The 27,910-nt window shown below is 38.8% G+C and overlaps 5 protein-coding genes across 8 annotated transcripts; 1 reads left to right on the top strand and 4 right to left on the bottom strand.

The window, feature by feature from the left end:
* The first annotated feature begins 753 nt into the window (after window positions 1-753).
* On the top strand, window positions 754-5,299 carry LOC127773614 (serine carboxypeptidase-like 26). Of its 2 annotated transcripts, none has more exons than XM_052299744.1 (10): window positions 754-1,191; window positions 1,626-1,733; window positions 1,867-1,962; window positions 2,094-2,186; window positions 3,127-3,215; window positions 3,739-4,011; window positions 4,097-4,245; window positions 4,346-4,441; window positions 4,666-4,774; window positions 4,868-5,299. In XM_052299744.1, the coding sequence occupies exons 1-10, from the start codon at window positions 912-914 to the stop codon at window positions 5,012-5,014; spliced, it is 1,440 nt and encodes a 479-aa protein (XP_052155704.1). In that variant the 5' UTR covers window positions 754-911; the 3' UTR covers window positions 5,015-5,299. The 2 variants fall into 2 exon arrangements, with proteins under 2 accessions (XP_052155704.1, XP_052155705.1); XM_052299745.1 differs by having other exon boundaries at window positions 755-1,191; window positions 4,669-4,774; window positions 4,868-5,298.
* A 1,010-nt stretch (window positions 5,300-6,309) lies between these two features.
* LOC127773616 (uncharacterized) lies at window positions 6,310-10,044 on the bottom strand. Of its 2 annotated transcripts, XM_052299749.1 has the most exons (10): window positions 9,608-9,748; window positions 9,374-9,511; window positions 9,263-9,296; window positions 8,956-9,080; window positions 8,111-8,272; window positions 7,901-8,031; window positions 6,945-7,152; window positions 6,791-6,856; window positions 6,624-6,701; window positions 6,310-6,527 (listed from the first exon to the last, which is right to left on the bottom strand). In XM_052299749.1, exons 2-10 carry the CDS (start codon window positions 9,479-9,481, stop codon window positions 6,519-6,521), a joined length of 921 nt encoding a protein of 306 aa, XP_052155709.1. In that variant the 5' UTR covers window positions 9,482-9,511; window positions 9,608-9,748; the 3' UTR covers window positions 6,310-6,518. The 2 variants fall into 2 exon arrangements, with proteins under 2 accessions (XP_052155709.1, XP_052155708.1); XM_052299748.1 differs by lacking the exon at window positions 9,263-9,296 and having other exon boundaries at window positions 9,608-10,044.
* Window positions 10,045-13,276: 3,232 nt separating this feature from the next.
* On the bottom strand, window positions 13,277-16,791 carry LOC127773615 (putative protease Do-like 14). Its single transcript, XM_052299746.1, has 9 exons — window positions 16,378-16,791; window positions 16,107-16,250; window positions 15,542-15,663; window positions 14,807-15,076; window positions 14,589-14,719; window positions 13,981-14,188; window positions 13,820-13,885; window positions 13,652-13,729; window positions 13,277-13,553 (listed from the first exon to the last, which is right to left on the bottom strand). Exons 1-9 carry the CDS (start codon window positions 16,751-16,753, stop codon window positions 13,530-13,532), a joined length of 1,419 nt encoding a protein of 472 aa, XP_052155706.1. The 5' UTR covers window positions 16,754-16,791; the 3' UTR covers window positions 13,277-13,529.
* Window positions 16,792-20,818: 4,027 nt separating this feature from the next.
* On the bottom strand, window positions 20,819-25,223 carry LOC127773618 (putative protease Do-like 14). 2 transcript variants are annotated; one of them, XM_052299752.1, is made up of 9 exons: window positions 24,736-25,223; window positions 24,493-24,633; window positions 23,933-24,054; window positions 23,368-23,635; window positions 23,148-23,280; window positions 22,193-22,400; window positions 22,050-22,115; window positions 21,877-21,954; window positions 20,819-21,778 (listed from the first exon to the last, which is right to left on the bottom strand). In XM_052299752.1, exons 1-9 carry the CDS (start codon window positions 25,145-25,147, stop codon window positions 21,698-21,700), a joined length of 1,509 nt encoding a protein of 502 aa, XP_052155712.1. In that variant the 5' UTR covers window positions 25,148-25,223; the 3' UTR covers window positions 20,819-21,697. The 2 variants fall into 2 exon arrangements, with proteins under 2 accessions (XP_052155712.1, XP_052155711.1); XM_052299751.1 differs by lacking the exon at window positions 23,368-23,635 and having other exon boundaries at window positions 23,148-23,278.
* A 1,133-nt stretch (window positions 25,224-26,356) lies between these two features.
* Window positions 26,357-27,166, bottom strand: LOC127773623 (uncharacterized). The gene has a single exon (XM_052299756.1). It carries the CDS (start codon window positions 27,086-27,088, stop codon window positions 26,723-26,725), a length of 366 nt encoding a protein of 121 aa, XP_052155716.1. The 5' UTR covers window positions 27,089-27,166; the 3' UTR covers window positions 26,357-26,722.
* Between the last annotated feature and the right edge of the window lie 744 nt (window positions 27,167-27,910).

Below are 27,910 nucleotides of genomic sequence, written 5' to 3'. Positions count from 1 at the left end.
TCACACTTTGGGGAAGATTCAATTTCACCTCTTTTAATTTCCTCTCTAATCTTGACTGATTCCCGTTTCAAATGGAGAGGAGATCGGAGTAGATGCACGGCACCACAATCGCGAAACATGAAGAATGAAACGAGCAAAGAAAGGAAAAATATATGGGAAGTTAGTCAGACTGAAGGCCATATGAGTATATGACATACACACGTGACGTCGGGTACAATATACAAAGTAAAATTTGACGAGGCAAGGACCCCACTTATCATACACTAAATCCACCCTGGTATACGTGACATCGAAAGTATGATAGCAAGATATTTTCTATCATTTTCTTTACATCGTCAATATATCAAGGAGGTTGAACTTTCAACTAAAGTGATATTACCTCCGTCTTAAAATATTGTAACCTAGTATCTGGACAGACATCCAGATTTATTATATTCTAGATTACAACATTTTGAAATGGAGGGAGCAATAAGAGTAATTTGGAAGGAATATTGGCATGCATGTTCAAAAAATAATAAATATGGTACCTGTGAAAAACAGACTTTTAATAGACAATGAGAGAGATAGGTAACTGAGTCATCTCTAATTTCTAACTCCCATGGAATTACTAGAGAAGCCAAACAAACTGCCTCCAATGTCAATCAGTTTTCGCTTTCCATCCTTCTCATGCTGTCAATTTATCAGTCAATCACACTACAAAATTAACATAATCTTTTCTTTTTTCACCATGGACGATGGATATAGATACTAGATAGTAGATATATTTATCCGAGTCCTCCAAGAACACCAAACGAGAAGCTCCAAGCTCGCAATAATTCACCAAGAATCGCACCACTTTTCACCTTTTCTTCTCCTCCTCCATTTCCATCCATGGCGACGCTATAGCTAGAGCTCTGCAACACGGGTTAGCAATGGCGGCGGCGGCGAGGCGGCGAGATGTCTCTTGTCTTCTCCTCCTCCTGTGCTTCAGCTCGTCAATGGCGGCGGGCGGCGGCGGCGGCGGCGGCGGCGAGCAGGAGGCTGACAGGGTGGCACGGCTCCCGGGGCAGCCGGCGAGCCCCGCCGTGTCGCAGTTCGCCGGCTACGTCGGCGTCGACGAGCGGCACGGCAGGGCGCTCTTCTACTGGTTCTTCGAGGCGCAGGCGTCGCCGGCGCCGGAGAAGAAGCCGCTGCTCCTCTGGCTCAATGGAGGTCTCGATCGCTTCTGCTGTTTTTTTTTTTAAAAAAAATTGCTGCAGTAGAAGCTCTGTTAAATGTTAATCGGTTAAAAACTCTGTTAATTAATTAAGTAATTACTCCTAGTAGAAACTACAGTTTCTGTTTGTTCTTTTGTGTGTGCGATATGAAAATTTCAGATATTTTCTCTTGGGTATTTGTTCTGTGGAGTACTTGTGGTTTATGTTTGTTTAGTTTTGAGATGAGGTTTCATGTTAAATTTGTGATCATTGGATGATCTGAACTTATGAAAAGCTGCTTATTGATTTTTTTCTTTCAACTGACCATATTGCAAAAATAAATAAATAAATAAATGATTGTTGCATGCAACATTTATGTTCTTTCTTATGGTTAATTAGGAATATTTTTTTTTCCTAAATGGTTTGTTAATTTTGTTCTTGTTTTGTTAGGACCTGGTTGCTCTTCCATTGGCTATGGTGCTGCATCAGAGCTAGGGCCTCTCAGAGTTGCAAGACAAGGAGCAGCACTAGAGTTCAACCAGTATGGCTGGAACAAAGGTGCAGAGTTTGTATTTTTTATTCCTTTAATTCCTGAATTAATTAAAAGTTTTCATGCTTAACATCACTGACATTTGTCTTTAGTATAATTCTGAAAACATTTTTTTTGTGCTATAAAATTGGTCTTTGCCAGAGGCTAACCTCCTGTTCTTGGAGTCTCCTGTTGGGGTCGGCTTCTCCTACACCAACACATCCTCTGACCTCTCCAACCTTAATGATGATTTTGTAGGTAATTAAGCTGATTGTAAAATGATTCTCTAGTTTGCTTGGCCATCTACAGGTGATCTGAATTTCGATTGCTTTGTAATAATGATTAGAAGTGTAATTTTGTGGCATCCTTCTTTTTTTTTTTTTTGGCAGCTGAGGATGCTTATAGTTTCCTGGTGAACTGGTTCAAGAGATTTCCTCAGTACAAGGACAATGAGTTCTACATCTCAGGGGAGAGCTATGCAGGTAAACTCATTTCAGAACTGAAACCGGTAAATTTTCTAATCAGTTTTTGATGGTAACATTCAGAATTCTACATTTTCATCAAGAAATTAAAAGATTTCCTAACCGCAACATATTACAAAATCTGGTGTGAGACATTTTTCTCTTTTGTTCTCATGTGGATGTAAACATGTCCAAGATGCCTTCCTTTCAAGATTCCAGTTATCTAATCAAAATGGAAGGCAGCATCCCAATCCTTGACCAAAATTTTCTTATCGTTTGCTTTCACAATATCTCAAGGATTGTATGTATCGAATTATGTAGTGTCACCATCTTATCTGAAACCAGAACTTCCACTGAAGAAAAAAAATCATCACTGACTTTCTAGAACTAGCTGACACCTATCATGAGTTCATGACAGCTCTTAGTTCAGCAATCATCCCCTTAGCAAGCAAACAAAAGATCATACTTTTAATGGTGAAAGTGTCAGATCAGGAACCAAGTCTCTAAAATAATACAAGGTTTAGTTTCAGCCTTCTCAAATATTCCTGAAGTACAATATGCTCAGAGTCATCTGATTGTTCAGAATTCAGAAGAAATTTATGTAGAATTCAGTAAAAGATGACCTGCTTAAACAAAAGGTAGAATGATTCAGTTGTTACTTGCATTTATGTATTGAGGACAGAAATTATACCGATGCCATCCGAACTGATAGGTTTTCTCTGCTTGAAACAAAGTTTGAGTTTTTGGATTGTAATATTGGTCCATTAGATCTCTGAACATATGTCCCTGAAAGAATGACCAAAGCATCAGTGGTAGGTAGGTTCACGGGCTACATTGGGCTTCTTTCACAATCCACATGCTGTGGACCAGAAGATGCTCTGCAAAAAAAGCTTTTGTTCTGCACATCATGCAAGATGAATCTCAATCTGAACTTTTCCTGTGCAATGTCCCTGTTATACAGGTCACTATGTGCCCCAGCTTGCTGACCTTGTCTATGAGAGGAACAAAGACAAAAGGGCCAGCACATATATCAACCTCAAGGGGTTCATTGTGAGAATTTCTTGAATCGCTTTCAGTAATTATTGTTATGGTTTTGCCAAAAAGTTCTTTTATGTGAAATGTGCTCATGTATAAGAAACCATATACAAACTTAGAAAGTAGAAAGAACTGTTTACTCTCGCTGTTTCATATTGCTTGTCATTTTAGCTTTGTCGTAAGTCAAACATTCCTTACAACTTACGCCATAAACTTTTAGAAATTTATATAGTTCAACATCATAAGATTTATGTTTTTAGATTGAACAAAAGAAATACTTTCATAATATATAATTCACATGTTCTTAAACTATATGAATTTACAGAAATTGATGGTCAAAGTTAGGTATATTCGACTTAGGACAAAACTAAAACGACAAGTAATTTGAAACGGAGGGGAGTATTTTGAACAATAGTTTCTCAATTGTAATGCTCACAGGAACACCCAATTGGAACACGATTAGCTTCCATTTAAACCATCCTAAACTCATAAAATAGGTTCCTGCATGAACATAACAGTCAGAATAATCTGCTTGCAGGTAGGCAACCCTCTCACCGATGATTACTATGATTCAAAAGGTTTGGCTGAGTATGCCTGGAGCCACGCAGTTGTGTCGGATCAAGTTTACGAGCGCATCAAGAAAACTTGCAACTTCAAGAACTCCAACTGGACTGACGATTGCAATGCTGCAATGAACATAATCTTCAGTCAGTACAATCAGATAGATATATACAACATTTATGCCCCAAAGTGCCTTCTAAACAGTACTTCAGCATCTTCACCTGATCGCGCATTCTTCGCAAATAACCAGGTAAAAGTGATCCGTATGCAAAAAAAAGGATAAAGTGTCATTCTGGACCCTCTTCTGAAATTCATGCATTTCTGTGTTTTGACAGGAACAATTCAGGTGGAGAGTCAAGATGTTTTCAGGCTATGATCCATGCTACTCATCCTATGCTGAGGACTACTTCAATAAGCATGATGTGCAAGAAGCATTCCATGCAAATGCCAGTGGACTGCTTCCAGGGAAGTGGCAAGTTTGCAGGTGAATTAGCCGAAATATTCTTCAGTTTTATATTTCAATGTATTAGCCATTAATTCTTTTAGCTTGACAGGAAGCTGAGCTCATCCATTTCTTTTTGCAGTGACCAAATCCTCAACTCTTACAATTTCTCAGTACTTTCCATCCTACCTATATACTCCAAGCTCATCAAAGCAGGGCTGAGAGTTTGGCTCTACAGGTTTGCCTCATCTTAATCTTAGATCTGTTCAATTAAATCCATTTTTCAGTTTTTTTTATCATTCACCTCAGATCTTCCCCATTATCCTCCATACTACAGTTCTTGTACAGTTTCTCTGAAACCTTGAAATTACTGTTCAAATATATTGGTAGTAATATGCATCTACATCAAAAATATGCAACAATACCCTACAATTTACTTGAATCAGTCTCTGTTCATCAAAGCAGCGGTGATGCTGACGGCAGGGTCCCGGTTATCAGTTCTCGGTACTGCGTGGAAGCACTCGGCCTACCGATCAAGACCGATTGGCAATCTTGGTACCTTGACAAGCAGGTCTGCAAACCAGAAGCTGAACTGAACATCAATACATCATGTGATTTGACTTGTATTCATGCTGAAAAATGGAGCAAAATATTGCAATTGCAGGTTGCTGGGAGGTTTGTGGAGTACCATGGAATGACAATGGTGACAGTCAGAGGAGCAGGTCACCTGGTTCCCCTCAACAAACCTGCTGAAGGGCTTATGCTGATAAATGCATTCCTTCATGGTGAAAAGCTTCCGACAAGCAGATGATATGCGCTGCTGAGGAGGCTTTGGAGGTACAAGATGGCATGAGATACAGGCATGGATATCAATTTTCATTGAAAGGTGCCAATGGATAGATTTGATATGGTAGTATCCAAATCAATTTCAAGTGCGCCGTAAATCCAGTACTCTGTTGAACATTCTTTTAAATCTGTTGTTGACTATGACTTTCTTCTTTTGTGTTTTTTTTTTTACTCACCGTTTCTATATTATAAGTCGTTTTGGGTTTGTCCTATAATCAAACTTTTTAAGGCTGACAGTTCATAGAAAAATAAAGTAACATTTTCAACATAATGCAAATACACTATAAAAACATATTCAATGGTGGATTTAATGAAACTAATTTGGCCTTGCAGATTTTATTTCTTTCTATAAACTTGGTCAAACTTTAATAAGTTTGACATATATCAAACCAAAAATGTCTTGCAGTATAAAACAGAGGGAGTGACACTTAGTGAATTATACCGATGTGTATTGGCAGAATTCAGCAAAGTTTAGGTGACACCAAGGAAGAATGCCCCAACAAAAGATCCAAAAGACAACAGTAAGTCGAGCAAGTAGGAGATCACCCGTTTCTTCTGCCTTGACCAAATTCTCAACTCTTAAAATTTCTCACTACTTTAAATCCTACCTACATTTTCCAAGCTCATCAAAGCAGGGCTGAGAGTTTGGCTCTACATGTTTACCTCATCTTAATCTAAGATCAGTCAATTGAAGTCATTTTTCAGTTTTTTTTTATATCATGCACCTCAAATCTTCCCCATTATCCTGCACAATACAGTTTCTGTACAGCTTCTCTGAAATCTTACAGTTAATTGTTCAAATATCTTGGCAGTATGCATATATAATCCAAAATATCTAGCAATAACGTACAATTTCCTTGAATCAGTCTCTGTTTATCAAAGCAGCTGAAATGAACATCAATACATCATGTGAATTGACTATTAGTATTCATGCTGAAACATGCAGCAAAACATTGCAATGGTGACAGTCAGAGGGGCAAGTTACCAAGTTTATAGGCTGCTTTCTTCTGGAACGGTTGCGATCTTCTGCCCCCCCCCCCCCCCACCACCACACACACACACAAAACAGAGCAGGTAATTACGCATTTGTTTTAAACAGCTTTCCTAAAGAAATTTTTTGCAAAAAAACACAACGTTTAGCAGTTTGAAAAGCATGCACGTGGAAAATAATGGAGTAAGATGGCATGAGATATACTACTAGGCAACATTGTATAGGTGGCAAGAGATACAGGCAAGAACGTGGGGACATGAACACCAAACTTCGTTCAAAAAGGACCAATCGGGCTGAATATATATGACAGTCATTCATATGAATATTAGCAATAGTTCAGCCAAAATTAGGTAACACCCTAGGTTAAACGCCCCGACAGAAGTTATCAAGTCAAAGAACACTCGAATTACATAACATTCACTAAATTATCCTCTCCAGGTAACTTCAGTCTTGCTGTACATCTTCAAGCCATCCTCCGTCAGGCAACCTAAAATTCAACACATTTATCGCTGCTTAAGGGGTAAAATCTAGGTATTTAAACAAGCAAAGTAGAACAATTGTACAATAGTTTAGAGAAGTTTACCTTTCCTGAGCTGACTTTAAATTCTAAGGGTAAGGTAATTGTCTCCTTGCATGGACCTTCAATGTCATGTACTTCCAACTACACAAGAAAAGTAATTTTGCTAATTATTTTTCCCCAATTTTGTAAAATAAATAAGTAATATTTTTTGTTATTATATAATATCAGACCTTGAGAACCATCGACCTCTTCTCACCCAGGTATCTCCGACCAAGATGAAGGAGATAATCTTCTATCTGTTCACGAATTTTAAAAATAGAAATCACAACACATTTGTATTATTCTTGCATAATATTGATGACTTGAGACAAGAATTCATTTCACCTCAGGCAACGTAGTCCCGCACTTATCCTCAAAAAAGATCACGTCACCCCGTCTAACACTGAGATTTTCAGGAGCAGAATCATTGGCTATGTGTTCAACAATAAAGCCACCTTCGATGTTATGTTTCAGAGAGAGCTCCTCCCGGAGTGAGAAACTAGCTAGTTCCACACTTTTTAAATCCATGTCAAACACAGGGCGGGCAACATAGCTACAAATAAGATGGATTTAGTCTATTAGAAGAAAATGAGTGCTAGTGATAAGATGGATTTACTCTATTAGTAGAAAATGAGTGCGCATGTTGGTGCACCGACCACTTTATAGCCCTTGTATATTATTTAGCAAATTGAATTTTAATACTTAACTTTAATTGATTTTAGGTATTTTTTAATCGTGGATTACTTTCCAGCATTTGCTTTTTCGAACCGCTAATAACATAGATATAAAAGATTTATCCATAAAACTAATAAGAATATATCATGATTAGTGGGTTTACGTGCTAGATAAACTTTTTAACTTTGAGAAATTGCTCAAGACGGTATTATGGGAAAATGACATCTAAAAAGTTAGTGCCATTTCCATAATATAGATAGTTTCACATGTACATAACATAATCTGTATTAGGAGGAAATACATATCCTAAAACAAATGTCTTAGATTGCCAATTTCTATCCATCATTTTGTAGTGAAATTACATGCTACTACTTACACTGCTCATCTAGTTCCCTGTTTATTGTTTTCTTCATACAGGCTACTACTATACCTGTTTGTAGTGTAGTGGTTTTATCCAAATATTTTTCAATGGTTGCAACATAATCCTTGCTTCCATTTTTCTTTTGGCATTTAAACATACGATATTATCGTAATGAAGTTAGTTTCTTCGATTTTGATTCAAACGGCGGTACATTTTAGTACTGATGGAATAAAGAAATTTAATACTGATGGAGAAAGAGTATAACCTAAATTGCTCCCACATCTCATATAAGGCATGAATAATTGAGATTGAAATGATTGCTGCACAAGGGCCGTCTCTGTATACTACAGCAATGATACTACCACAGTAGTCAACCACAGGCCCTCCTTCACCACCCTGCATTAGTTAAAAAAATAAATAAATACCACTAAGTAGAAAGTAAAATAAATAGCAAGTGTGAAGAAAAGGTATTTACCTCAGGAACATCACAATCCAGAAACATGTAATGGTTTCTCCACATCAAAGAACCATCCGACCAGGTGATTGCTCCACGCCTCGCCACCAGGGACATATTTTCATCCCGAGACAAGGCAAGAATTTCTTGGCCATACTTTGCTGCTGACCCAAAAGTGGGGACCTGCAATGGTAGGTCAGACGTGATCTCCAAGATGGCAAGACTGTAGTGGTGATTCACGAATATCAACCGTCCCTACACGATAGACTTATCTGGGAGATGAACCCATAGCTGAAAGATAGAGAGAGCAGGCAATGGGAGAAAAAAAAAGGTTAATGCCATATTGTTACTCATTTTAAGCACAAGAAACAGAATTAATACTAAGGATATACAAGAAAAGGCCTGACAATGAAAATGTTTGAGAATTGAAATCAGAGGGCTGAGTAAAGTTCGCACAAAGCAAATGCATGGCAGCCCAGCTACCGTTAGCAATTACTTGACCATACTTAATAAAAATGGCAATGGAACTCGGATGATAGAAACATGGGGATTAGCTAATGGAAATCGGTGTTCTACACTTGAACCAAGAAATTAAAGAAACTGGCAGGCATGAAGAGTCATTTTTAGCAATTGGGTTTGCCCCTACTTAACAAGAACAATAATGGAACTCGGATGATAGAAACATGGGGATTAGCTAATGGAAATCGGTGTCCTGCGCTTGCCCCAAGAAATTTAAAGAAATAGACAGGCATTGTAAGAGTAATTTATAAAAACTGAATTGAACATGATGGTTAATAATAACAGATTACACACATATAGAAGCCACAGTATATATATACAGAAGCTACAGAATAAGAAGCCTGCACCTCGGGTTGGGGCTCATGCGGCTTACTCTTGAAGTCAGTGGAGTAGATCGTGAGGATCATAGCACGCTTGGTGGCTCCATCCCAACTGATGACGGTGCCGGTGAGTGGAGAGATAGATTTTCCCTCTGAAAAACATCCAGTTGATTAGCAGGTAGCTACATAGCTAGGAGTTGATATAATAAATTCATATTTTGTATCGGGCTACTACTGAATACATATTTTCCCTTCCGTTGCAATTCGGACTAGACATTGTCTATCTCGCCTGAGTTTGATCGATTGACTAGATTAGCACTAAATCCAAGGTTACCATGTGGAGAGCAGCAATAATTTTCTGATTTTGACTGCATAAGTAGATAGATAGATCTATCAGACAGTAAAATGGGTTGACTCAGTTGAATTGGAAGTAGATGTTAATTACCAGTCGGTGGAGATGAAACACGGACGATTGAGCGAGACATGCCCAACACCATCTTCTTGTCAGAGGGGGTGGGCGTGGCGGCCGCGGTGGAGGGCTCGTCTTCCGCATCCCGGAGAGTTGCCTTCCGAAGTCGATCAACTGAAGAAGATGAAGAAGAGAAAAAAAATATAGGTACTCAAAAAAATTGGGGAAGAAACAGTGGTGGGGATGGATGGATCGAAAGCTCAAGAAAACCTTTGCGCTGGGCGATCCAGGAGCTTTCTCTGCCGATGCGCGGTGCGGTGGAGTGCGGCTGCGGCGGGTGGATCGGCCGGCGTGCCAAGGTACCAGGGTCCCCCGTCGTCGTCGTCGGAATCACTGTCGCCGGCGACTCCCCCGCCGTCTCCTCCTCGATCCTTCTCTTCTTCTTGTTGTTGTTGGAAGAGATTCCCGGCGATTCCACCGCCTGAATCGGAAGAACCAGTCCAATCTGCTTTGCTCGGGAGCGAGTCAACCTCCCCGACCACGATCCGGGATTGGGATTGCCGTCGTGCGAGGGGAGATCGGAATCCGGCGTTGATTTCGACCGTGCCGACATCGCCGGCGACGATTTGGGGGGCATGTCCGCCTCCCGCCGCACCAATCGCCAACGCCGCCGCGCGTTTTTTTTTTTTCACTTTTTAGCTACTAGAAAAATGCGAAGTATATTTTAATCTTATTACTACTATTACTATATTACTATAGTTTAGTTAGGATGACATTTGGAGTACTGTACGAGTTCGCTTGGATATATATATTTTTAGAAAATCATGATCTACAGGAAGTCCGATCGTCTTAAGTTAGCATGTGAGTTTTTTTAAACAGATTTCTTATATGAGTATGATTCCTTATGTATTACCAAAAGCAAACGAATTTAAAAACCGACTCAAATACGAATATGTATTTCCAAAAGTATACGAACTTAAAAACCGACTCATACACGAATGCCGTAGAGATATAGATTAAAACCAAAACATAAAATTAAAACCGACTCAAACACAGATAACGAACCACGAAAACATCTTCAATTTTTATAAGCGACTCAAACACGGATGACGGACCGCGGAAACATATTTAATTTTTATAATGGATAATAGATTTTCAACCATACCAAAATTTAACAATTTTACTATATATTTATCGGTAAATTTTCTTTTAAAAATTTGACAGATGTAATTACATTACATAGTGTACTACAATGTAACTTGTATATAACTTTTATCCGTTAGATTTTGTTTCAAGATTTGTGCAAGTGAGGAAGGAAAAAAGTCACAGCACGTATTTGTGAGAGGATTCGTTCCCACGACCTTCTATTTCACCGAAATAACATGTTACGGAGAGATTTTTTTTAAATTACATACAAATTACGTTGTAGTTACATGCAAGTTACAGTGTAATTATTTTATAATTATACTGTAATTACATCTGTCAAATGTATACCCTCCGTCCTAAAAAAAGACCAATCCTACATACGGATTTGGACACATGTGTATCCAGGTTCGTAACTAGAATTTATTTTTTCCAGGACGGAGTAGTAGGTGATACCAAATTTAATGATAGTAAATTTTAGCAGAATCAAATTTTGATAGTATTAATTATTGTGTTTAGTTTGAAACTGGTCAAAATTTGGTAGAATTTTTAAGATTAGAAACTTCTAGATTATTAATTTAATTTAGTAAGGTAGTATTGGTAAGAGTATGTTTGGTTTGTAATTAAGAAAAAACTGGTAAGGATATAAATATCAACAAAGTTAACAAGCTCGTATATCTTCGTCCCACTCATATCGGATTCCTTTTTTTTTTTAACAAATTTTATAAAATCCCACCTATTATTATCTAAGTTGTATAAAATTATAGGGATTTTAGTACGTGACATGTAGCTATATAGGTATTGTGGTTCTAAAGTTCATAAAATCACACCGTTAACCAGTTTAACATATTATTATATCAAAATTTTAAAATACTACTCCTCCCATTAAAAAAAAATAAATCTAGAACGGGATGTGACATATTCTAGTACAATAAATCTGGATAGAGATATATCCAGATTCGTAATACTGGATGTGTACTAGTTTGATTTTTCATGGACGGATGGAGTAAATAACAATTAAACGATGGATAAAAAATTTATAAATTTTAGATGTGATCTTAGAACTCACGGTACTACTGTGTGTTTGGCAAACTGAAAATAAATAAATGTCTACTAGCTCCAGGTGATATACATGGCCGTATTACTGATGCTAGACCTACGATTCATGTACCAACATCTTGATTCTAATTGTTTATTTATTTCGTTTCTTATATATACAAGCAGCCGTTCGAATTTCAATCACAACGTTTGATCGTTCGTTCACTGCTACATAAACAATTTTTTTACGAGGGCCCCTATACATTGCAGCAGACCGTAACTAATTGCGCCTATAAAAATCAATCTCTATTTTCGCATATGGCTTCTTAAGGGACCCAAGCAAAAATTTATTTTCGTAAACGGACCTCTTAAGAAGCCATATGCAAAAATAAGTCTATTTTTCTATGTGGATCTCTTAAATCGGCACATGAGAAAATATATTTTTTAGACGGGTCTCTTAAAGGACCCGTCTAGAAGTCTGACTTAACTCCTTTTTCTCTCAGCACTTCAAATTTTTTTAAGTCATCATCCTCATCTCTCTCCTCGTATTATTGCAAACTCCTCTCTCTCCCCTCTCATTGAAAGGCGCCAAACGGATAGTATCCAAATCAATTTGAAGTGCGCCGTAAATTCTCTCTCCCCTCTCATTGAAAGGCGCCAAACGGATAGTATCCAAATCAATTTGAAGTGCGCCGTAAATTCAATACTCTGGTGAATATTATTTTAAATCTGTTGTTGACTACGCCTTTATTCTTTTGTTATTTTACTCCCCATTTTCATATTGTAAGTCATTTTGGGATTGTCTTATAGTCATTTTTTTTTAAGTTTGACAAAGTTCACAGAAAATATAGCAACATTTTCAACATAACACAAATATACTATAAAAACATATTCAATGATGGATTTACTGGAACCAATTTGGTCTTGTAGATGTTATTTCTTTCTTTAAACTTGATCAAACTTTAATAAGTTTGACATAGATCAAACCAAAAATGTCTTTAGTATAAAATGGAGGGAGTGACACTAAGTAAATTATACTGATATATCAATGATATATTGGCAAAGTTCAGCAAAGTTGAGGTGGCACCAGGGAAAAATACCCCAACAAAAGATCCAAAAGACAACTGTAATTCGAACAAACACCTATTGAGATCACCCGTTTCTTCTGCAGTGACCATACCTCAACTCTTATAATTTCTCAGTACTTAATTCCATCCTACCTACATATTCCAAGCTCATCAGAGCAGGGCTGAGTTTATCATGTACCTCAGATTATCCCCATTATCCTCCACGGTACAGTCCTGTGCAGCTTCTCTGAAATCTTACAAATAACTGTACAAATATATTGGTAATATGCATATATAATCCAAAATATCCAACAATGACCTACAATTTACCCGAATCAGTCTGTTCATCAAAGCAGCCGAACTGAACATCAATACACATCATGTGAATGTCATTACTAGTATTCATGCTGAAACATCAGCAAAACATTGCAATGCAGGTTTGTGGAACAATCATAGGGGCAAGTTACCAAGTTGCCGCGTTCGTTTGGAACAGTTGAGATCTCTCACACGCGCACGCAGAATAAAGCAAGTCATTAACATATGATTAATTAATATTAGCTTAAAAATGAATCAATATGATTTGTTTGAAACACTTTCCTGTAAGATGTTTTTTGCAAAAAATGCAACATTTAGCAGTTTAAAAAGCGTGCGAAAAACAATGGAGTAGATGGCATGAGATATGCTACTAGGCTGCTAGGCAACATCGTATAGATAGCATGGGATACAGGCAACAATGTGGGGACATGAATATCAAACTTCGTTCAAAAGGGACCAATCGGGCTGAATCTGACAGTCGTTTAAATTAATATTAGCATAGCTCAGCCAGCCAAAATTAGGTAAGTCCCAGGTTAAACGCCTGACAGAAGATCATGTCAAAGAACATTCAAGTAATTAACATTCACAAAATTATCATCTCTAGGTAACTTCAGTCTTGCTGTACATCTTCAAGCCATCCTCCATCGGGCTACCTAAAATTCAACACATTTGTCAATGCTTAAGGGTTAAAATATCTAGGGATTAAAACAAGCAAACATGGACAATTGTACAATAGATTAGAGAAGTTTACCTTTCCTGAATCGACAGAAAACTCTAAGGGCAAGGTAATTGTCTCCTTACATGGACCTTCAATGTCATGTACTAGCAACTACATAAGAAAGGCAGTTCTGTTAATTATTTTTTTACCCTTTTTTTTTAAAAAAATAGTGGTATTTTTTGTTATTGTGTAATATCAGACCTTGAGAACCATCGACTTCATCCCCTGCAGGTATCTCCAACCAAGAGAAAGGAGATAATCTTCGATCTGTTCCAGAATTTTAAAAATAGAAATCACAACACATTTTTTTGACAAATATTGATTTATATTAAACTATTACTTGGGACAAGAATTCATTTCACCTCAGGCAAACTAGTCCCGCACTCGTCCTCAAAAAAGATCACATCACCCCGTCTAACACCGAGATGCTCAAGAGCAGAATCATCAGCTATGCGTTTAACCATAAAGCCACCATTGATGTTATGTTTAACAGAGAGCTCCTCCCGGAGTGACACACCAGCTAGTTCCACACTTCTTAAATCCACATCAAACACAGGGCGGGCAACACAGCTACAGATAAGATGGATTCAGTCAATTAGTAGACAATGAGCGTACAGATATGATGGATTTAGTCTATAGTAGAAAATGAGCGCTACATATAAGATGGACTTAGTCTATTAGGAGAAAATGAGCGCGCATGTTGGCGCACCAACCACTTTGTAGGCCATGTTTATTATTTAGCAAATTGAATTTTAAAACTTAATTTTATGTTGATTTTAGGTGTTTTTTCGTAGTTTTTTCAGCATTGGCTTTTAAAATCGCTAATAACATAGATATAAAAGATTTATCCATAAACATTCAATTAATAAGAATATATCGTGATTCAGTGGGTTTACGTGCCACATAGAAATTGCTTGATTTTGATTCAATCTGTAGTATATTTTAATACTGATGGAAAAAGAGTATATACCTGAATTGCTTCCACATCTCAAAGAAGGTGCAAATAATTGAGATTGAAATGATAACTGCACCAGGGCCGGCTCTGTGTACCATAGCAATGGAACTACCACAGCTGTCAACCACAGGCCCTCCTACACCACCCTGCATTAATTAAAAAAATAAATAAATACCACTAAGTAGAAGGTAAAACAAATAGCAAGTGTGAAGAAAAGGTAAATGTATCAGTACCTCAGGAACATCACAATCTACAAACATGTAATGGTTTCTCCACATGAAAGAACCATCCGACCACGTGATTGCTCCACGCCTTGCCACCAGGGACATATTTTCATCCCGAGACAATGCAAGAATTTTCTGGCCATACTTTGAGGCGGACCCAAAAGCAGGGACCTGCAATGGTAGGTCAGACGTGATCTCCAAGATGGAGAGATTGTAGTGGCGATTCATGAATATCAACCGTCCCTGCACAATAGACTTATCTGGAAGATGAACCTGCAGCTGAAAGATAGAGAGAGAAGGCAATGCGAGAAAAAGAAAGGTTAATGGAAGATAGAGAGAGAAGGCAATGCGAGAAAAAGAAAGGTTAATGGTTACTCATCTTAAGCACAAGAGACGGAACTCATGCTAAGGATATACAAGAAAAGGCCATCAATTTGACAATGATAATGTTTGAGAATTGAAATCAGAGGGCACAGTAAAATTCACACAAAGCAAATGCACAGCAGCCTAGCTACGGTTAGCAATCACTTGACCATACTATACTTAACAAAAATGGTAATGGAACTCGGATGATAGAAACATGGGGATTGCCTAATGGAAATCGGTGTTCTACACTTGCACCAAGAAATTAAAGAAATTGGCAGGCATGAAAAGTCATTTTTAGCAATTGGGTTAGCCCCTATTTAATAAGAACAGTTATGGAACTCGGATGATGGTAACATGGGGATTAGCTAAGACATGCACCTCGGGTTGGGGCTCATGCGGCTTCTTCTTGAAGTAAGTGGAGAGCGTGACGATCATAGCACGCTTGGTGGCTCTATCCCAACTGATGACGAATCCGGTGCGCGGAGAGATCAATTTTCCCTCTGAAAAACATTCGGTTGATTAACAGGTAGCTACATAGCTAGGAGCCGATAAATACATATTTTGTATCGGGCTACTAAATACACTAAACAACACATATTTCCATTTGTTGTTGGACTACACATGTCTATCTCGGTAGCTTTCTTTTATATCACCGGCTTTTCCCTAAACATCTGCAGCTAGTTTAGCACAAAAATCCACGGTAATTCCCATGTGGAGATGCAGCATGATTTTCTCATGTAATGCTAGATAGGGAATGCGCAAAACAACGCAATTAACCACACGTGACATGCTAGCAGCCTAGCACATGGCTCACTTAGTAGCTAAGTTAGCAGTAAATACAGTAGATTCAGGCAGTAAAATCTGAACATGCCTCCAAACTTGTACTAAGATGTGTCCATACTAGGTTAAGTTGCCATATTTTTGGGACGGATGGAGTAATTACCAGAAGAAGGTGGGGATGAAACACGGACAATTGAGCGAGACATGCCCAACACCATGTTCTTGTCGGAGGGGGTAGGCAAGGCGGCCGCGGTGGAGGGATCATCTTTCTTATCGCGCCGGAGAGTTAGCTTCTGAAGTCGATCAACTGAAGAAGAAGCAGAAATGGGGAGAAATTAACATGGTTAATAATAGGTATACAAAAAATCGAAACAAGAAGAAGAAATTAACAGTGGTGGGGAGGGGATCGATGACGACGGATCGAGAGCTAAAACCTTCGAGCCGGACGATGCGGGAGCTTTTTCTGACGCGGGGTGTCGTCGGCGGGTGGATCGGCGGGAGTGGCCGGGACGCCAAGGCGCCATGCCCCTCCCTGTGCATCACACCCGTCGTCGCCGTCGCCGTCGCCGTCGTCGTCGCCGGCGACTCCTCCTCGATCCTTCTCTTCTTCTTGCTCGAAGACACTCCCGCCGACTCCTTCAACACCTTCGCTCTGGAGCGAGTCAGCCTCCCGGACGACGATCTGGGACCGTCGTCGTGCTCGGCGAGATCGGAATCCGGCTTCGATTTGGACCGAGTCGACCTCGCCGCCGGCGACGATTTGGGACCGCCGCTCGAGGCCGCCACCGATTTCCTCCGTTTGGGTGACATGGCCGCCTTCCCGCCGCACCAATCGCCGCCGCTAGGGTTTTTTTTAGAGGAATAATTAACTATTTGCCATCTTACTAGTGGTTATAAATTATTTACCACTGAACCCACATGTCATAGACACATGAGGACCCACATATTATAGATAGTGAGTAGCAAATAATTAATAATTAATTATCACATCTTAAAAGTGATATGGAGTTAAATGTCTCTTTTGTAATACTCATACCGCTCGAGTCGATTCTTTTTATTTTCTTTTGCCCGTTACTGTAGGAGTATTTATTAGTGGAATAAGTTCACTTTCGGTCCCTCAGTTTGTCACCGAGTTCGAAATTCACCCCTTGCACCGCAAAACCAGATACAACACACACCTCAACTTACAAAACCAATGCAAAGGAGGTCCCTCATCAGTATTGTCTCCCGGTTTTGGTTCTTTATCTTACGTGGTATTGATGTGGCGCTTATGTGACAATTAGATCGAAAAAATAATAAAACTAGTGCGGCCCACAAATCGTTGTCAACCACTGTCGCACCCGCCACAGCTACCACGCTGGCCCGCGGCCGCTCGATTTCCTCTTTCGGCCACCTCCGCCGTTGCTGCTCCCTCCTCCTCCCGCCGCCGCTTCGCCCACAGTCCGCCGGCATGCTCCGGTCGCCGCGCGCTCTGCTCTGCCGGCCTGCTCCCTCTGCCCCCGCCTCCATGCCCAGCTCTGCCCACTTTGAGGGATATAATGGGTTGGAATGATCCTATACATTGTTTGGATGGAGGGATGAAGGTGGGATGCCTGGATCAATATATACGCATATGCGCATGGTAAGTTGATCAATATATTCTTCCACAATATAGTAGCTCTCTTTCTATCATTTTTGTTGCCTGAATCCTAAAATAATATATGATTAATCACTAAAACATATATTGTTATTTTTATTGTTTTATTTTCATTATCAGATATCACCGTAGCATTAGCACGGGCGTATTACTAGTTGCTATTAGTTGGGGAGGTTACCCCTAGTATACACATTGCAAAATAATACTTAGTCATGAACACCACCCTATTTGCAAATATAAAGTGAATTGCGTCTGGTAACAAATAATCAAGCTCCATAAGTTATATAGAAAATACGAGTAAATTGCACCCACGGTACAACAACTTGGTAGGTGGGTGCAATATAGTGAAAAACTTGAGAATTAAACGTCTGAGTGCAACAACTTGATAAGTGTGTGTTCTACTACGAGAACTTGACAATTTAATATTTTGGTGTATCAACTTGGCTAAGCATATGCTAGGTGAGTTTTTTCATGATATCAAAATGCCATTGCATAAGAATCCTAGGGATATTACCTTAAATATTGAATTTATTCTTTAAGAATTACAGTTTACCTCAATTACCTTTGAGATCTTTTTTTTGTTTTTTTCACCTTCTCAAATATCAACTGAAATATAATAATTTTTACATCCAATTTAATTGATTTTCAGTTATTAGTTATTAGGATAAAAATATAAATATGCTTATACAAATCCACGCTAGTATAATGTTAATCTATATAAAAAAATGCTCCAAATATATAAGTTGCCGCATAACTTTTCTTAGTTTAGCGTATCAAAATCGTACCTACCTTGCAAGTTGTTGCATTTATACGATCATTTATTAAGTTCTTATACTAAATTGCACCTACCTATCAAGTTGTTGCACTAGAACTCTCATTTCTCAAGTTCTTGCACCAAATTACACCCACCTACCAAGTTAATACACTGGGGTGCAATTTACTCAAAAAAAAAATATTAAACTCCATATATGTCCATACCGATTGCTGCCCCTCTTGCAGCTTTGATGTACACGCATATGTCGTTGCTCTTCACAAAGGACCTTGCGGCAGCTTCATGATTGTCTTAATACAAGGCTTCATGATTGTCTTAAGGCATGTTCAGATTGTAGCTAAAATAAACATTACCAAATTTTAGTATTGCTAAAATTTTGGCAAATGTGGCAACATTACCAAAATTTTGGCAATATTTCTTATGTAATACCAAATTTAGCAACAAACTAAACGTAGATATTTTTTGGCAACTTTACCAAAAAGTGTTATGGTTGAAATCGACATCAATCTGAGCAGCCCCTTAATATAAGGATAGTCCGATATTTTACAAGCAAAAACTTCGTTCTCAAACAAAAACTCAAGTTCCATGAAATTTCGGAGTCTTTGTGTCATCGGATTATCTGATCCAACATCGGATACTCCGACACTTAGAAAAAAACTCACTCGAGAGGAGTTTTCAAACCAAGAGAGAGAGTGAAGTTCTGTGAAAAATCAGATAGTCCGATACATCGGATAGTTTGATTTCAAATCAGATAGCTGATGATGTTGAAGAAAGAAATGCAATAACCTTTTACTCCGAAGTCTGATTTCCATGATCTTGGACTCTGGAAATCTAGTTTCGTGGGCTATCAAACCCAACATAAAATATGGTCCAAAACCTTCAAAAGATGATGAAAAACTTGCAAAGAAACCCGGTGTAAGTGTTGTGACATGTGAAACAACCTAGAGTTGAAATTAGGCTTAGGTTTTTTCATGGGCTTCTTTATCGGATTAATCACTTACTTATACACTAAAAAAGCGCATTAGTCCCTTAATCGTTTGTCATCAATTAACCTATGGGCATATATGATCTTTCGCAAACCACACATAATAATAGCAAAGATGCATTAAGTCTTTTTCCCTATTACTAAGCTAAGCATGTATTAAGTCTTTGAGTCATGTACTAACGTCTTGATTCCAATTATTTATTTATTCCGTTCGAATTTCAATCACGATGTTTGATCCTGATTTTTTTGAGGCCCATATACATTGCAGGCTGACCGTAACTGATGGCGCCTGCAAAAATCGATCTCTATTTTCGCATATGGCTTCTTAAGAGTCCCGCATGCAACTCTATTTTACAAGTGGACCTCTTGAAGAGCCATATGCAAAAATAAGCCTATTTTTCCAGGCGGGACTCTTAAACAGCCACATGAGAAAATGTATTTTCGGAAGTCCAGCCTCTCAGAGGTCCGCCTAGAAGTCGGACTTACCTCCTCCTTTTCCTTCTGACACTTCAATTTTTTTAAGTCATCATCCTTATCTCCTCTCCTCATATTATTGCAAACTCATGTCTCTCTCTTTCTCTTCTCATTGAAAGGCGCCAATCGGATAGATTTGATATGATAGTATATTAATCAATTTCAAGTGCGTTGTAAATTCAGTACTCTGGTGAACATTCTTTTAAATCTGTTGTTAACTACGCCTTTCTTCTTTTATATTATTTTTACTCCCCATTTTCATATTATAAGTCGTTTTGGGTTGGTCCTATAGTCAATTTTTTTTAGTTTGACAAAATTTATAGAAAAGATATCAACATTTTCAACATAATACAAATACACTATAAAAACATATTCAATGATGAATTTAATTAAACTAATTTGGTGTTGTAGATGTTATTTCTTTCTATAAACTTGATCAAACTTTAATAAGTTTGACATAGATCAGACCCAAAATGTCTTTTAGTATAAGACGGAGGGATGACACGAAGTAAATTATACTGATAAATCATCGAGCAAACACCTATTGAGATCACCTGTTTCTTCTGCAGTGACCAAACCTCAACTCTTATAATTTAATTTCTCAGTACTTAATTGACAAAATTCCCTATCTAGCATCAGAAAAAATTGCTCTTCTCTCTATAGCACCCAAACTTCAAAAGATCCCTATCTATGCACCCTCAAAATTTGTGTTCCCTATCTAGCACTTCAGTTAGTTTTGATGGTGACGGTGTTAACTAGCATGAGAAAATACGGTTTTGCCCTTCTATATTTTATACTTTTTTTCCCATTCTCTGTTCACAGTTTTTTTTCTTCTTTGTTTTTTCATTTATTGTCCAGCCGTGTTTCTGTGCATACTTCTTTTTTGGCCAATATAATATGAGAACATTAGATCAACAACGTACTTCTTTTTTAGAGAAATTTGACAGCATGTGTACAACAACAGCATGTACAACAGCATGTACGCAACACAATAATGAACCAAATAAATTTTAGAGAGCATCCAAATTCACATTCATAGATAACCATAACCATCCAGATCATCCAAGTTCACATCCATAGATAACCATATCCATCCAGATCACATTACAATTTTCTAAACCAAATTTGCATATGTAGTCCTAGATAGAGAATTTTCTCTACTTAATTCCATCCTACCTACATATTCCAAGCTCATCAAACCAGGGCTGAGAGCCTGAGATTACCATGCACCTCAGGTTAATCCCCATTATCCTCCACAGCACAGCCCTGTACAGCTTCTCTGAAATCTTACAAATAACTGTAGAAATATATTGGTAATATGCATATATAAAACAAAATATCCAACAATGACCTACAATTTACCTGAATCAGTCACTGTTCATCAAAGCAGCCGAACTGAACATCAATACACATAATGTGAATGTCATTACTAGTATTCATGCTGAAACATCAGCAAAACATTGCAATGCAGGTTTGTGGAACAATCAGAGGGGCAAGTTACCAAGTCGAAGGCTGCGTTCCAAATCTCTCACGCGTTCGCAGAACAAAGCAAGTCATTAACATATGATTAATTAAGTATTAGCTTAAAATGAATTAATATGATTTGTTTGAAACACTTTCCTGTAAGATGTTTTTTGCAAACAAATGCAACATTTAACAGTTTGAAAAACGTGTGAAAAATAATGGAGTAGATGGCATGAGATATGCTACTAGGCTGCTAGGCAACATGGTATAGATGGCATGAGATACAGGCAACAACGTAGGGACATGAATATCAAACTTCGTTCAAAAGGGACCAATCGGGCTGAATATGACAGTCGTTTAAATTAATATTAGCATAGTTCAGCCAGCCAAAATTAGGGTTAAACACCCCAACAGAAGATCGTGTCAAAGAACATTCAAGTTACTAACATTCACAAAATTATCATCTCTAGGTAACTTCAGTCTTGCTGTACATCTTCGGGCTACCTAAAATTCAACACATTTGTCAATGCTTAAGGGGTAAAATATCTAGGGATTAAAACAAGCAAACATGGACAATTGTACAATAGTTTAGAGAAGTTTACCTTTCCTGAATCGACAGAAAACTCTAAGGGCAAGGTAATTGTCTCCTTACATGGACCTTCAATGTCATGTACTAGCAACTACACAAGAAAGGCAGTTCTGTTAATTATTTTTTCCCATTTTTTCAAAAGAAAAAAAAAACAAGTGCCATTTTTGTTATTGTGTAATATCAGACCTTGAGAACCATCGACTTCATCCCCTGCAGGTATCTCCAACCAAGAGAAAGGAGATAATCTTCAATCTGTTCCAGAATTTGTATTATTCTTGACAAATGTTGATTTATATTAAACTATTACTTGAGACCAGAATTCATTTCACCTCAGGCAAAGTAGTGCCACACTCGTCCTCAAAAAAAATCACGTCACCCCGTCTAACACCAAGATGCTCAAGAGCAGAATCATCAGCAATGCGTTCAACAATGAAGCCACCATTGATGTTATGTTTCAGAGAGAGCTCCTCACGGAATGACACACCAGCTAGTTCCACACTTTTTAAATCCACCTCAAACACAGGGCGGGCAACACAGCTACAGATAAGATGGATTTAGTCTATTAGTAGACAATGAGCGCTACAGATAAGATGGATTTAGTCTATTAGTAGAAAATGAGCACGCATGTTGACGCGCCAACCACTTTATAGCCTGTGCTTATTATTTAGCAAATTGAATTTTAAAACTTAATTTTAAGTTGATTTTAGTTTTTTTTTCATAGATTTTTTTCAACATTGGATTTTAAACCGCTAATACCATAGATATAAAAGGTTTATCCACAAACGTTCAATTAATAAGAATATATTGTGATTAGTGGGTTTACATGCTAGTCTGCTAGATAGACAATATTGCGGGAAAATGGCATCTAAAAAGTTAGTGCTGTTTCCATAATATAGATAGTTTCAGATGTGCAGAATAGAATCTGTGTAATCAGGTGGAAATACATATCCTAAAACAAATATGTCTTCGATTGCCAATTTCTATCATTTTCCAGTGAAGTTACAAGCTACTACTTACTTCTGCTCATCTAGTTCCCTGTTTTTTGTTTTATTCATAGATAAATTTAGATGCTTTCTCAATTTTCTATTTGACTTGTACGTAGTATAGTGTTTTAATCCAAAGATTTTTCAATGGTAGCAATGTAATCCTTCATACCATCTTTTTGGATCTTAGACATATGATGTTATCACAAAGAAGTTACTTTCTACGATTTTGATTTAACCTGTAGTATATTTTAATACTGACAGAATAAAGAAATTCAAAACTGATGGAAAAATAATATACCTGAATTGCTTCCACATCTCAAAGAAGGTGCAAATAATTGAGATTGAAATGATAACTGCACCAGGGCCGTCTATGTATACCATGCCAATGGTACTACCGCCAGTGTCAACCACAGGCCCTCCTTCACCACCCTGCATTAATTAAATAAATAAATAAATACCACTATGTAGATGGTAAAATAAATAGCAAGTGTGAAGAAAAGGTAAATGTATCGGTAGCTCAGGAACATCACAATCCACAAACATGTAATGGTTTCTCCACATCAAAGAACCATCCGACCACGTGATTGCTCCACGCCTCGCCACCAGGGACATATTTTCGTCCCGAGACAAGGCAAGAATTTCCTGGCCATACTTTGGGGCGGACCCAAAAGCGGGGACCTGCAATGGTAGTTCAGACGTGATCTCCAAGATGGAGAGATTGTAGTGGTGATTCATGAATCTCAACCGTCCCTGCACAATAGACTTATCTGGGAGATGAACCTGTAGCTGGAAGATAGACAGAGAAGGCAATGCGAGAAAAAGAAAGGTTAATGGTGTATTGTTACTCATCTTAAGCACAAAGAGACGGAACTAATACTAAGGATATACAAGAAAAGGACATCAATTTGACAATGATAATGTTTGAGAATTGAAATCAGAGGGCAGAGTAAAGTTCACACAAAGCAAATGCACAGCAGCCCAGCTACAGTTAGCAATCATTGACCATACTATACTTAACAAAAATGGCAATGGAACTCGGATGATAGAAACATGGGGATTAGCTAATGGAAATCGGTCATGCACCTCGGGTTGGGGCTCATGCGGCTTCTTCTTGAAGTAAGTGAAGAGTGTGAGGATCATAGCACGCTTGGTGGCTCCATCCCAACTGATGACGATTCCGGTGCGCGGAGAGATCAATATTCCCTCTGAAAAACATACAGTTGATTAGCAGGTAGCTACATAGCTAGGAGCTGATAAATACATATTTTCTCTCTGCGTCACATTTTTCCATTTGTTGCTGGACTACACATGCCTATCTCGGTAGCTTTCTTTTATATCACCGGCTTTTCCCTAAGCATCTGCAGCTAGTTAAGCTTGATCAATAACTAGTTCAGCACAAAATCCACGGTAATTCCCATGTGGAGATGCAGCATGATTTTCTCATGTAATGCTAGGTAGGGAATACGTAAAACAACGCAATTAACGACACACGACATGCTAGCACATGGCTCACTTAGTAGCTTAGCTGCAGCAAATATAGTAGATTCAGCCAGTAAAATCTGAACATGTCTCCAAACTCGTACTAAGATGTGTCCATACTCCAAACTAGGTTGCCATATTTTGAGACGGATGGAGTAAATTACCAGAAGGTGGGGATGAAACGCGGACAATTGAGCGAGACATGCCCAACACAATGTTCTTGTGAGATGGGGTAGGCAAGGCGGCCGCGGTGGAGGGATCGTCTTCTTTATTGCGCCGGAGAGTTAACTTTTGAAGTCGATCAACTGAAGAACAAGAAATGGGGAGAAATTAACATGGTTAATAATGATAGGTATACAAAAAAGAAATTGAACAAGAAACAGTGGTGGATTGAAAGCTGAAACCACCTTCGAGCCGGGTGATCCGGGAGCTTTTTCTGACGCGGGGTGTCGTCGGCGGGTGCATCGGCGGGAGTGGCCGGGACGCCAAGGTGCCATGCCCCTCCGCCGACGACGACATCTGCGCCTGCTTCTTCGCCGTATCCTCCTCAATCTCTCTCCTCTTCCTCTTCTTCTTGTTGTTGGAAGAGATTCCCGGCGATTCCACCGCCTGAATCGGAAGAACCTGTCCAATCTGCTTTGCTCTGGAGCGAGTCAACCTCCCCGACCACGATTCGTGACTGGGATTGCTGCCGTCGTGCGAGCGGAGATCGGAATCCGGCGTTGATTTGGACCGAGTCGACATCGCCGGCGACGATTCGGGAGCGTCGTGGCCGCCTACGCTCAATGCCGCCACCGATCTCCTCGGTTTGGGGGGCATGGCCGCCCCCCGCCGCCCAGATCGCCGCCGCCGATGCGGCCAACGCCGCTAGGTAATTTTAGGGTTTTTCTTTCACTTTTTAAGGTAGGATAAAAAATTGCTAGTGAGTTGCAAGCGTATGAAAGACTATTTTAACCGTATTATTATTGTATATTGTTTTTCTAAAAACTATATACGAGATTTTTATTTTGATACATAGTTCCTTATTGGGATGATGATCATAACGTAGCTTTCTTATGGTTTGACGAGAATTATAAAGCAATTAGGAGTTATCATGTGACGTTTTAAAAGGATTTCTTATACGACTCTTATGTATTTCTAAAAGCGAACAAATTTAAAAACAGACTCAAATACGGACGATGTACCAAAGTATTGGCAACATCTTCAATTTTTATAATAGTAGACATTTTCAACCTTACCAAATTTTAAAAATGATAAATTTTGGCACAATCAAATGATTGGCTGTTGCATTTAGTTTGAAACCTTGTCAATTTTTGATGGGATTTTTAAGATTAGAAACTTCTTGTATTATCAATGTTTAGTAAGGTTTTATTGGTAAGAATGTGTTTGATTTGTTACCTTATTAAACATTACTCTCTTCTTCCCAAATTTATCAACATATATAATATATAGCAGGGGCGGAGGTAGAGTATGGGGGGTGCCTAAGAACCCGGTCAAGAAAATTTTTTATTTATAGCTCATTAATTTTCATCATGTATGCACTCTCCTCAATGCAAATTTAGGCACACGCATCAACTTAAACTTGATCTAAAGTTGAGTAAATTAAGAAAGAGACACCCTCCTCCATTTTGTTTTAACTCTATGAGAAGTTGGAGCGATGTGTCGCTTAGGTCTATGAGAAGTATAAATTACCACGTGTTTGAAGAAAAATAAAAACATTGTTAGATCGTGGTGGGTGTACAATTGCATTTGTCACAACAGTCCAGTAGAAGAAAACTGTGCAACAGTATAATCACGTCCAAAACAAATGCATTAATAGAAAATATTTAAAGAAAACATATTTTTTTAAGCGTGAAGTAAATAATTGAGATAAAAACAAGGCATCTTTTATCATTATTCTTTTGGGTAGGTTTTTTTAATATATAATCTGCCATTCGAATTTAAGTAACCTGGACACATGTGAATTTATGGCTGGTTATTCTTTCGTACCCATCGAGAAAGAAGAGCTAAGCATTGGAATATGCACTAATAATACTCAAGTAACACCAACTTAAAGATGACATTACCACCGCATATGTACATGTATGTATACATATAAAACTAATGTATACTCATGTATATACAACCGTAGCACATATACACATACATACTACGTATGTACATACACACCGACACAATCAACAAACAAATTAAATAGCCGGGCCCCGTATAAAATAACCCCTATTTTATACGTGTCAAAAACACGAAACAAAGGGGGAAAAAAAGAGAACAAAAAAACAAAAGAAAAAAATCCGTACACGTATACAGCGCAATGATACGCTTTGTATATGTATTACACCTCTGATGATTAATTAAGCCTAATTAATAATTAAATAATTAATCAAGAATGGCTAATCAATCTTTCGTCTGCTCCAGCACGTCCACCATGAGCTGCATCACCTTCACCTGCACCTGCAGCCGCGCGATGTAGTCGGCGGCGCGGAACAGGAGCTCCTCGCCGCCGGCGTCCTCGCCGCCGCCGCCGCCGCCGCCCGGCACGAGTCTCCTCAGCGCCTCCATCTTCCTCCTCACCTCCACGCACCGCCTCATCCTCCTCCTCCTCATCTCCTTGTTGCTACCGGAGTTCTTGCAGGCCGCCCTATGATTACTCCTCGCCGTCGCCGGCGGCATCACCGTCATCGCCGGCCTCAACTTCGCCGCAGCCGCCGCGGCGGCGGCGGCGTCGCAACGACCATTGTTGATGGTGGCGTGTGCAACCATTGCTAGAGCTTATATTAGCGAAGTAGTAACAATGGCGATGATGATGATGAAGATGAAGAAGAAGATGATGATGTGTGAAAATGGCTAAGTATGTTAGAGAGAGGGGGTAGAGATGGTTATATAGAAGGGGGTTAGGAGGGTACAAGGCTGGAGCTAGGTTGGAAGGTTGGGGTATATGTGGGGGAATTAGGTGGCATGAATGGAAAGTTAGAGATTAATTATTGATATGTGATCACAGGCTTAATTGCATGAAACATGGCTAGCTATAGATGATGTGTGGATAATGCTCTTTACATGATACAAAATGTTATGTTATTAGTGTGTGAGTGCATGCATGCATGCATGGGAGAGGAAGGAGGCTAGCTTTGCTTGAGGATGAGGCCATGAGGGCATGTTCTCCTAACTCAAGGCCACATGCCACCACATGATCATATCATATATACCTTAACACAACCAACAACACAACACCTGTCTCTCTCTCTCTCATGTATCCAAGCACACCACCAAACCAAACCAACCATGAATTAGCATGTAAGTGCATGCACTAGCTAGCTAAGCTAAGCTCCCTTTTGATTTGCCTCCTCATCACAACACCCTGGCTATACCCTTGCATCATCAACTCTCTAATCTCTCTATGCATGTGTTGTGTCATGTGGACTGCTGCCACCTCAGCAAAAGTTCATGCATGCATAGAGAGAAAAAGTCTCCTCTCCTCTCCTCTCCTCTCCTGCATCATGTGCAACATGCATTTTTTTAAAAAAAAGATGATATACATGTATATACTTATGTAGCTAGTGCATGGTATAAATGTACCTTGTGTGT

Source organism: Oryza glaberrima, chromosome 5, assembly GCF_000147395.1.
Source record: "Oryza glaberrima chromosome 5, OglaRS2, whole genome shotgun sequence".
In the NCBI taxonomy this organism is placed as follows: Eukaryota; Viridiplantae; Streptophyta; class Magnoliopsida; order Poales; family Poaceae; genus Oryza; species Oryza glaberrima.
The sequence above is the reverse complement of the archived record's forward strand: the minus strand, read 5'-3'. Positions and strand labels throughout refer to the sequence as shown.

Coding starts and splice junctions, on each gene's coding strand:
- LOC127773614 (XM_052299744.1), top strand. CDS start 912: ATGGCGGCGGCGGCGAGGCGGCGAGATGTCTCTTGTCTTCTCCTCCTC. Junction 1,734..1,866: donor CCAGTATGGCTGGAACAAAG/GTGCAGAGTTTG, acceptor GGTCTTTGCCAG/AGGCTAACCTCCTGTTCTTG. Junction 2,187..3,126: donor CTCAGGGGAGAGCTATGCAG/GTAAACTCATTT, acceptor CCTGTTATACAG/GTCACTATGTGCCCCAGCTT.
- LOC127773616 (XM_052299748.1), bottom strand. CDS start 9,974: ATGCCCCCCAAATCGTCGCCGGCGATGTCGGCACGGTCGAAATCAACG. Junction 9,081..9,373: donor TGTTTCATCTCCACCGACTG/GTAATTAACATC, acceptor GATGTTTTTCAG/AGGGAAAATCTATCTCTCCA. Junction 6,857..6,944: donor GCGGGACTACGTTGCCTGAG/GTGAAATGAATT, acceptor ATTCGTGAACAG/ATAGAAGATTATCTCCTTCA.
- LOC127773615 (XM_052299746.1), bottom strand. CDS start 16,753: ATGTCACCCAAACGGAGGAAATCGGTGGCGGCCTCGAGCGGCGGTCCC. Junction 14,720..14,806: donor TAGATTGTGATGTTCCTGAG/GTACTGATACAT, acceptor TAATTAATGCAG/GGTGGTGTAGGAGGGCCTGT. Junction 14,189..14,588: donor GAGATGTGGAAGCAATTCAG/GTATATACTCTT, acceptor TCTTATCTGTAG/CTGTGTTGCCCGCCCTGTGT.
- LOC127773618 (XM_052299752.1), bottom strand. CDS start 25,147: ATGCCCCCCAAACCGAGGAGATCGGTGGCGGCATTGAGCGTAGGCGGC. Junction 22,116..22,192: donor GTGGCACTACTTTGCCTGAG/GTGAAATGAATT, acceptor ATTCTGGAACAG/ATTGAAGATTATCTCCTTTC. Junction 21,955..22,049: donor TGAAGTCGATGGTTCTCAAG/GTCTGATATTAC, acceptor TTTCTTGTGTAG/TTGCTAGTACATGACATTGA.
- LOC127773623 (XM_052299756.1), bottom strand. CDS start 27,088: ATGGTTGCACACGCCACCATCAACAATGGTCGTTGCGACGCCGCCGCC.